This window comes from Excalfactoria chinensis, chromosome 2 (genome assembly GCF_039878825.1).
Source record: "Excalfactoria chinensis isolate bCotChi1 chromosome 2, bCotChi1.hap2, whole genome shotgun sequence".
Lineage (NCBI taxonomy): Eukaryota > Metazoa > Chordata > Aves > Galliformes > Phasianidae > Excalfactoria > Excalfactoria chinensis.
Window position 1 is genome coordinate 103,494,739 of NC_092826.1, and position 10,021 is coordinate 103,504,759.

The following is a 10,021-nucleotide window of genomic DNA, read 5'->3' on the forward strand; positions in this document are numbered from 1 at the left end:
TTCAGAGGAAAGATTGTCTTGGGATACACTGAAGCAGAGCTGTGTATGAGAGGAACAGGATACCAGTTCATTCATGCAGCTGATATGCTTTATTGTGCTGAAAATCATGTCCGAAGTAAGCTCCATTCATTAAGAAAGGCTATGAAAAATCAAGTCATGTATTCACAGTAAAAAATACAATGAAGTACTATTGACTTCTGTCATCATTAACAAAAAAACATACTACTCATTTTACGTGATCTTTTGCTTTTTGTAAGAAGTTGTACTCAATGAAAAGATATATTTAATATCCCTATCAAGAGCCTTTTTTGGTTGTAAATTTCAGTTTCTGTCACATCTTGCTTTTTTCCTTTTCTGTTCACCCTGATTTCTGCTATTTAGCAAGTTCGTTTGGGTGAAGGGAATATTTCAAAGATTGCTTTCATTTTAGGAAGTAATACATTTTCTTTTGATGTATGATTTATGTGATGAATTAATTTCTGAATTAGTGTACTAGTGTCTTATAAATTGATAAGTAACTATTTGGTGGACTGCTTTATTTTGTTGTTAGGTGTAGTATATTTGTCTTTGGAAGGTATAAAAAATGTCTTCAGGAGATTTTGTTGCTTTTTCTCCCAGAAAGCTGTTTTGTTTCTTTAGTTCCCTTGTATTCAGGATGTTGTTGCCTGTATGTTGTTGATATCTTATGACTACTTGTAATTTTGGCTTTTGTTGCTTTTATTTTTCCAGAAATTTAAAATAGACACTTAATGTGATTGATTGTCCTGTTGCACTAGAAGTACATTACTAGTGCTTTACAGAAATGGGTGACTGAGGATTTGAGATTATGCATTGCTGTGCAGAGTGGGATTACTTTCGTGACAAGCCCAATTTTCCTATTTTACTTCACTTGACAGTAAACAGTGTGTTTACTCTTTAACTCTAGTGATGAAGACAGGTGAGAGTGGAATGACTGTCTTCAGGCTTCTAACCAAAGAAAATCGGTGGGCCTGGGTACAGGCAAATGCACGCCTTGTCTATAAAAATGGAAGACCAGATTACATCATTGCCACGCAAAGACCTCTTACGTGAGTCATCATTGAATAAAGCAGTGTTCTCCAGAAACTGAACATTTTTCATTGATCTTGTTCACATTCAGAAAGTAGGCCTTCACTTTTAAATAAGTGTCCTTTAAACCTGGAACTCTGAAAAGAAATCCTCCTTATTTCCTAACAAACACTGGAAAGAATTTTGATATTTCAGTACTTGTAAGGCATAGTTCTTGTTTTATCTTTGATGTTTTTATTTCATGTAAATAGCAAGAGTAGTACAAGTACCCAGTTATTCCATCTAAGGTACTTTTAATTCAGAATCCCCATTAGTAAAGATCAAAAAACTCAGGAGCAGTTACATGGAGGAAACAGCAAAAAATATGTATGAAGGTCTTTTGGTTGCTGAATTGAATGCCATGTAGTAAAGAATTTAGGATTGTAGGTAAAATAATTTTTCTAGAAGAGTTTGTGAAATGATGAAAATTAATGCTTTGTTGTTGAAGTATTCATTTACTTGCCATGTTAGGAAATACACAGCAAATGGAAAAAGGCCACTTACGTTCATTGCAGCTACTAATGCACAGAAAATGGCGTATGCTATCTAGATTTAATTATAAATGTAATATGTAAAGGTCATATTACAGTCATAAGCTCCTTATTTCATAATCTCCCTCTTGGCTCACTGAGTCAAGTCGATCTGGAATAACTAGGAATTTGAAAAATGCCTCCCAATAGAATAATTTGTTTATTTTTTTTATATTAATTCCAAGGGACAAAAAGTTTACTGTAACTGTTGAGTGCTGCAATATTATGATATATATATATGATTCATTTTCAGAGATGAAGAAGGAGCAGAACATCTGCGGAAGCGTAACATGAAGTTGCCCTTCATGTTTGCCACTGGCGAGGCTGTGTTATATGAGGTAACTTTCCCCATGTCCAGCTTATTGGATGCCTCTCAGCCAAGGAGTAAAACCACTACAGGAAAAGGAGGCAAAACTATGTTACAGGGGGATTCTGTGGATCCAAACTCCCTCCTAGGTGCCATGTTAAGGCAAGATGAATCTGTGTATCTCTGTCCTCCAGCATCACACAAACTTTCCTTTGAGCGGAACTTCTTTACAGACAGCAGGGGCGAACTGGGCAGTGTTGTTAGCAGTGACTGGACAGATAGTCTCCTGCCTACTGGAAGTCACAATATTCTCAAGCAAGAACTAATGGAGTGTTCTCAGGACAGTAGCGTGCCACTTCCTGAAGACAGTGCCGCGCTCTTTCAAGATAACAAAACAAATGATTTGTACAGCATCATGAAAAGTCTGGGGATTGACTTTGAAGATCTGAAGTGTATTCAGCAGGATGAGGAGTTTTTTAAAACTGAATTATCTGGTATGGATGATATTGGGGACATCGACATCACTGATGAAATCCTGACTTATGTGCAGGATTCTTTAAATAAGTCTGACTTCTTATATCCAGGCTCTAACCAGCAGCAGCCCCTGGTCCAGAATGCCGGTTGCTTGGTACAGCAAGAATTAGATCAGCATCAAATTAATCAGCATCAGAAACAGCTCATGGAGCAGCAGCAACAACAGCAACAGCAGCAGCTCTGTCAGAAAATGAAACATATGCAAGTCAATGGGATATTCACAAATTGGAGCTCTGGCACCAGCATGCCTCTTTGCTCACAGCAGCAGCCCCAGCAATACACGTTCCCTGGCATGCAAGCTGCTGCTGCTGAGTTTTCTTACAAATCGGAAGTAAACACTTCACCTTATGCGTGTAGGCAAGAATTTGTTCCTTACAAGCAACCCACAACAATGATGCCACAGCTTTCTAACTTTTCCCAAATGGATTTCCCTGTAGCAGGTCTTGACAGAACAGCCTATTCTGCTTCTTCCAACTTGGAGGATTTTCTCAGTTGTTTGCAGCAGGTCCCTGACAATCTTGACTGTGGGATAAACTCTGAGTCGGTTATGCTAACCCCCCAAACATGTTATGCAGGTGCCGTTTCTATGTACCAGTGCACACAAGAAGCACAGCCAAACTGCATAGATCAAATGCAATATGATCCCATGATGGCAAATCAGCAAACATTGCTAAACAAGGTAAGGTAAACAGCACTGTCAAGTTGCTTGTGTTTTGAATCACATTTTTAGTTGTTTTGGATGCCTGCTGGGATGCAGTTTGTTATAACTGAGTCACTGAGTTTGAAGCTGGTGAGTTATCAGTGAGTGAATGTCCTTGCTTTTATTTTTTCATGAGTCTGAACTGAGTTGCATTTGATCAAGTTTTTATATATACATATCTGCATCCTAGTAGCTCTCTTTCATACTAGTGAACTGGTCTGAACAGTCATTTTTCACAGAGGGAGCAAAGAAGAAGCAGGTTGGTCAAAACCTTGGAATTTGTTTGTGTACATTTTTCGGGTACAGTTGTTAAGGCAGTTCCGTATTTTTGCATAGCCATTGTTGAGGTCTTTTAATTTATACCCTTTATTTCTGTTAACAGTGCTCCAATGAGTTTATGCGGTAAAGTAGTGATCCTCCTGTAAATGCTTCTCTGTGTGTATAAGCATTTACTGAATTAAAATATTAATTGGTGTTTAACCTACACAAACCTTCAGTGAGGAATGCAAGTAGAACGTACCCAGTTTTTTGGTATGCGTAATACAAGTACAAAACATACAGTTCTTAAAACTGTTTAACTTGGGGAAAAAATATAATTACAGAATTACGTAAATTTAGCTAAAGCAGTTCAGAAAATGTCTAAGGGCTGAAATGTCATGAGAGTACTTTGAGAAGCTGCAGGCACAGGCTTGCACAGCACTTAAGTGTTTGTTGCAGAGCTGTGGCCGCTGTTATTAATCCAAGATAGTGCTTGATAACAGAGATGCAAAGCATTTCCAGGATCACCTAAGTTCACACTTGTGAAAAAAAAAAAGGTTCTTTTCCTAAGAGCTGTGCTGATATAACTCACAGGTTTTGATCAGCCAGTACCTAAACTATTCCAAGTTTGGCTAATGACGAAGACAGTAAATCTGACTAAGACAGCATAAATACATTAAATGAATGTCTGTTACTTTGTACTTGCTGGAATTCTGTACTGCCACAATAATGGTGCTTTTAACTTGGTTGTCATAAAAACATGAACAAAGGCTACTTTTGTGGAAATTTAGACTTAGAATTTTCAGAGGCGAATTCTGCTCATTGTGTTATAACGTACACATGCTTTATGGATCTGGATAGCATTGCATAAGCAGATGCCTAATGAAGAATTGATAGTACCTTTCTGCATGTCATCTCCTGTTTACCTCTGAAGAAAACTGCTGAACATTTGTCCAAATAGCTTAAAAGAGTCACACACTTCTTGACTAAGGAATTATTATTCTCCCTGTACTATTTCCATTAGAGTGATTGTAGCCAGCTGACAGCTATCTCAGAGTCTTAACAGGTCCACAACTTAATTATGGGGTGGAATGGTGGTGGGGAAGAAACTGCCTGTCCTAAAACAAATAGCATGGTCTTCTGCAACCCATACTGATACACACTGGTCAGATAGAAACAAAACAAACAAAACAAAACAAAACAAAAAACCACCAAAAAAACCAAACCCACAAAAACAACAAACGAAAAACAAAAAAAACCCTACAGATGGTAATAAAGTAAATTAGGTTTGACTTTACTGGCTACTGGTAACTGCAGTAACGTGGATGAGTAAGCGGATAGCAGGTGTCACTGTGTGAGCTGCAGTGGCACAGCCAAAGCAGGGCTGGGCGTACTGGGGGGCTGACTGCCCTCCTCACCTGCAGGCTGGACAGTGGGTGGCCTTCAGCTGCACCAGTGCAGGTTGCTGTCCTTTTGTCAGCCTCCTAACTCCCTCTGGTTTCTACATAAAAAGACAGTGGCATTAGAAAGTCTGTTTTGATCATCTGCCTTCACCTTCTGCCTAACTTGTAATTAACCCACAGTACCAAAAGTAACTTTTTCTTTGAACTCATGCATTTGCATTAGGAAAATAGCCAATGTAGTCTCAATCACCGAAAATGTTTTAGTGGGCAGAGAGGCCTTTAAACTGTTGGCTTGTTTAAGGTCGGCGTTCCTTTACTAAAAAGGAGAAAACGTAGTAATATGCAGAGTTAGATATTTTATTTTAATGATTGCACTTCTCCTGTTAACATTGAAGTAATCTACTGATTCCTGAAGTTATCCTAGCTTATGTTATCCTATCTATCTTTGTGAGCACAGCATCTTGGATTTAAAGTGTAATTCACATGGCTGTAGTCTGGTCATTAAGAATTTAGAAAAACAACTCTGTGTTCTATCAAATTTCCATGTTTGCCCAGCAGGAAGAAAAGAACTTACCACAAAACCAGCATATTTTGGTAGATGAATGAGTGAATGTATACTATATGTTTTAAGGACAAACTTTGAGTGAATGAATGAATACTTCCAATATAAGCTACTCCCAAAGAGATGATGGAAATGTTTAAAATATTTTGGTTTATTTTCTTTGCATGACCGAATGGAGTATTTTGTAGATTTTTTATTTATTTATTTATTTTTCCATAGCATGACAGGAAGCATTACATCAGATGGTTAAAATAATCCTATGAACAATTATGTCAAGACTGATGAAAGCCATTCAATGCTCTTATTTGGTGTTGTCAATATGAAGACCATTTGTTAGAAAACCCACCCTGTGATAGCTCAGCCTGTGGATTGAATGCAGTACATTTCAGCGAACAAATAGGACTGAATATGCATTCCTGGAAGAACTGTAAATCTAGATCCCACTGCAGACATGAAGCCATGTAAATAGGTTGCTTTTAAATGTAACAGCTGGATTTGGAATTCAGAAATACTCAGACTTTGCTTTCTACAAACAGAAATTATTTTATGCTTTAGAAAATGATAATGTTTCTTTCCTGCAGCTGGAGCAAGACTCCCATGACTTCAGCAAGGATAGGCTTCACTGATGATTAAGCCCCTACGTTACTGCAAAGTTTTAAAGCTATTGATTGTATTTCAAGATGGGCTTATCCAATCTGTTCATTCAGGCAGATTCTAAAAAAATAAATGCATCAGTTTTCCGTACTAACCATTTATCTTCTTCTTTTTTTTTTTTTTTTCCCCACCAGTTCCAAAATGGTTTCAATGGAGGAAATGTAAATGAAGCATATCCGTCTCAGTTAGATGTGATAAGTAATTCACAGACTGCCACACATCTTCAACCTGTTCATCATCCAACAGAGCCCAGACCCTTCCCAGATTTGGCATCTAGTGGATTTATGTAATTCAGATCTAGAGCTCCATCTGTGATTTTGTCTGGTTATCAGACTGCTCTGAGGAAAAGCTTGATAAGTCTGTCTTTCAGCATTGGACTTCAACAGCTAAATTAGATTTTGAAAAACTGAGGTTGATTGCACTATGTACTGGTGGATATGTAATCCAAGACCCTAACTTTTTAGGGTGGCAGGTGGAATTAAAACTCTTGACTTAGAAGTATGCACGTGCTGTTTTCCATCAGACTGACTATGTCATTGTGGTATGGATTACATATGTACTAAGGATTATGTCATGCTATACAACATAAGATAAGGCAAATGGTTTTGTTATTTAGAAAAATAATTGGGCACTTTACAAATAGCATCATTGGCACAAGGAAGATAATTTCACACTTAGATGATTTCCAGACTTCGTGTAAAATAAAATAAAATATAAAAAAAAATTAAAAGCTCTGAATTCATGAGAATTGAAAGCACTTAATTTAATGCATACTAAGCTCTTTAATCACTTATTTTATATGTAAATCCTTTTGTTTTAAATCTCCATTTCTAGCACTTTAATAGAAGGCTTAATACAAGGATATGATATGCAACTTCAGGTTTTCTATGAAACAGATCCCTTGCATTCCTCCTTTTCTTGTCAACCTTAAGTGCCTCACAGTTTAGCTACCTTGTTTCTGACAAGAGCTTATCCTAGCAAAACTCACTATAGATGTCATCCGTATTCTGTGAACCTTATCTAACATCTACAGTGCTACTGGTTGTATCCTTTTGTCCCCCCCCAAAGACAGTTTATTTAGAGTATGACTTAATTCTTTATCTATGGATTTGTTACGCTGTGTTCAGGAGCTATTAATGTTCTGAATTTAGTTCATCAAAAGAGTTTTGGTTTGTTCTCTACTGCTTTTCTGCTTTCTTCAGGTAATACAGGGTATGTTAAAAAAGCAGATTTTGCTGAGGGGGAAGAGCAGTTCCTCAGGATTAGTTTTAGATTATTAATGTTGAAAAACATGTGCCTTATCTTGTGTTAAAACACTCATAATGTTCTTTAGAAATAATACAAGGCTGCTCTATGCAAATACTTTCATTAAAATGGATATTGAAAAGATTTGCATTTTAAATAAGGGGGAAAGGAGTCTCGATAACAAGTGGTATTGTCACTTCAACCACAAGTTTCAACATTCATAGTGGGGAAGGGGTCAGTTTGGGTTTAAATTTTATTCCTAGCAACTTGCACTGCAACGGACCGAGAGGATATTCTTTTAATGTATGTTGGATCCACTTTAAGAGCTTTGTGCAAAGTATGAAATTGGGAAAGGAAGCAAGAAGTCATTAGAGAAATTCCGCTTTTAATTGGTTTTCAAGAGGTTTAAAACAAACAAACAAAAAACACCAACAAAGCATCATTTTGGTTTTTGTTTTTTGTTTGTTTTTTCCTGAGAGGATTTTTAGACACCAATGTTTGGTGGAAAATAATAGTCTACATGAAAATACAGAAGTGTGTATATGTTCAAAATATTTCATACTCTTGCGTGTTGTATAGTTCCTATATAATAAAATGTCTTTGTAAAATATTTTAAACCAGTTAATTTTAAATGTTACATCATTACATCTTAAGAGTAATTTTATTACATTTGTTATATAGAATATAAAGTGGCAATGTAGCCAGCTTAAAGCAGACTAAAGTAAATAGGCTCCCTCCAGATGGTTGTTAACTTCGTTTAATACAAAGACAATCACTTTGAATTGGAATGCTTTCTTAGATGAAACATGCTTTCTGTATGGGAGAGCATATCTTCCATTCTGGGATATTACATGCTAGACCAAACTTAATTTAGTTACAGCTTCTCAGATGACTCACTTCAGTTCTTTTAAGTGAAATTACTGTATGTGAAAGGGACATTAAAGAGTCAGTTATTGTTCAGGAAAAGCCCATAAAAAGATTGTGGGTTGTAATACAAGGTTCCTCTTTAAAAAACAAGAAGCAACAATGTTTCAGACTTCATTTTCAGCACAAGATATCACTAACAGATTAGATTAACATAATTTGAGTTACTTGGTCACCCTGTCATTTTTTATGCAAGATCTTGCTTTAAACCAATATATAAAATGTCTTCCATATCTAGTTAGTGTATCGTGTTTTAATTTGTACTTGAAAATTAGAAGAAAATGCTGTAAGACAAGCAGGTTTAAAGGGATAATATGTTTTACATCTTACAAACCAGTATAAATCCTCTTTATTACATTAGTTTAACCAAATACATGTTGTCCTATCACTAAGTGCCAAGGATGCAGTACTACAGTTGTGCTGCCCTACTTACTGTAAACAAATTAGTTGTTTGTATGAATATCAGCTTATTTTGTGCATTATCTTATGTGTGCAACATTGTCTGCATTAGTGCACTCTTGATCTGCACCAAACTGTACCTACAGTGCACAGGTGTTTCTAAATTGGATCTCTCTTAGTCCTTCAGGTCTGTTATAAGTAAGATATAACTCAGTGTTAGACAGTATTACTATCCATTTTTGTACAAGTTTTCCTAGCTCGTTTTTCTTTCCAGGTCTTATCTTTCATCTGCTATACCTGCACATACCATGCAATACATCTTTTGCATTAAGGTATGGTTTTGTAGTGCTGTTGCTGATCTTCAATAAAGTTTGTAAGGCATAATATATGGTAATAAAATAATCACTTGAATGTAGCAGAAATGTATGTTCTTTTACTGCAAAATGTTTGATTTCAGCAGTATATGAAAAGATTCGTTAAGATGCAGTTACTAATATTTTTGGAAACTTGTCATCTAATAGTTTATGAAACTATTGTTATTTATGTCACTGTGGACTTTGCACTTCTGAATATTAGATGCAAATACAATGTACATAATTTAGAGTAATGAACAAATGTGTATTTGCCCATGGAATTAGTATTTTCCTTTTATACTTGCATGAAAATGGGTTTATTAATAAACATTGTAAATAGTAAGCCACAATTAGCAGTTGAAAGGCTTCTATATTCATTGCTTAGTGAACAGCAAATTTGCAGTGCTGGCAGGATTAGACCTCTGCGTCGATGTTGCAAAAAGAAAAAATAAGGAAATAAGGTAAGCATTTTCTGTTTTGAGATCAGTTGGTGACTGATTCACTGTTTATGTAATAAGTACGAATTTCTAAGTTATGAAAACAATTCACTTGATTTCTAATTACCGCTATTACTCTTTAAGGTATGGTGTGTTGACTTTGTGTGATAATCTTTTAAAATCAATTACAACTTTAAAGCAGATATTTCACTGTAATTTCCTCTGCAGTTACCAAACTTAAAATTCTTTAATTTGGTGACCTAATGGACAAGACATTAAGTGGTTGCAAATATGCTATTATCTTATAAGGTATTAAGACACACATCTTATCTGTGAACAATGCACATAAGTTGTCTCATTTACTCTTCTTTCACAGCACCAAAAAAACCCACAAAAACTCCAAGCTAAAATATTATTTGACAAGGCTGCAAGTCTATTAAGTAACATCTGGGAATAGTCAATCAATAATGTGAACCAAACAAACCATCCTTTTTATAGTCTGTTTTATTTGTTAAAGAACTATCTTCAAGCCGCATGGTCAGCCTGTTCCCAGAAATGTAAAATCTTGCTGTCCAGTTCTCTTTGAATGAGGAAGATATTTTCTGTACTTAGCCACTTTCTTTTCATTA

General features: G+C 35.9%; 1 protein-coding gene across 1 annotated transcript in view; it reads left to right on the forward strand.

The window, feature by feature from the left end:
* The window catches only part of AHR (aryl hydrocarbon receptor), a 60,314-nt gene extending 50,801 nt beyond the window's left edge, over positions 1–9,513 (forward strand). Inside the window, exons 8-11 of the mRNA XM_072328655.1 lie at positions 6–115; positions 926–1,067; positions 1,870–3,136; positions 6,169–9,513. Of these exons, the coding sequence (XP_072184756.1) occupies positions 6–115; positions 926–1,067; positions 1,870–3,136; positions 6,169–6,324 (1,675 nt within the window). The 3' untranslated portion in view covers positions 6,325–9,513. The remainder of the gene's footprint in view (positions 1–5; positions 116–925; positions 1,068–1,869; positions 3,137–6,168) is intronic.
* Positions 9,514–10,021: the final 508 nt, after the last annotated feature.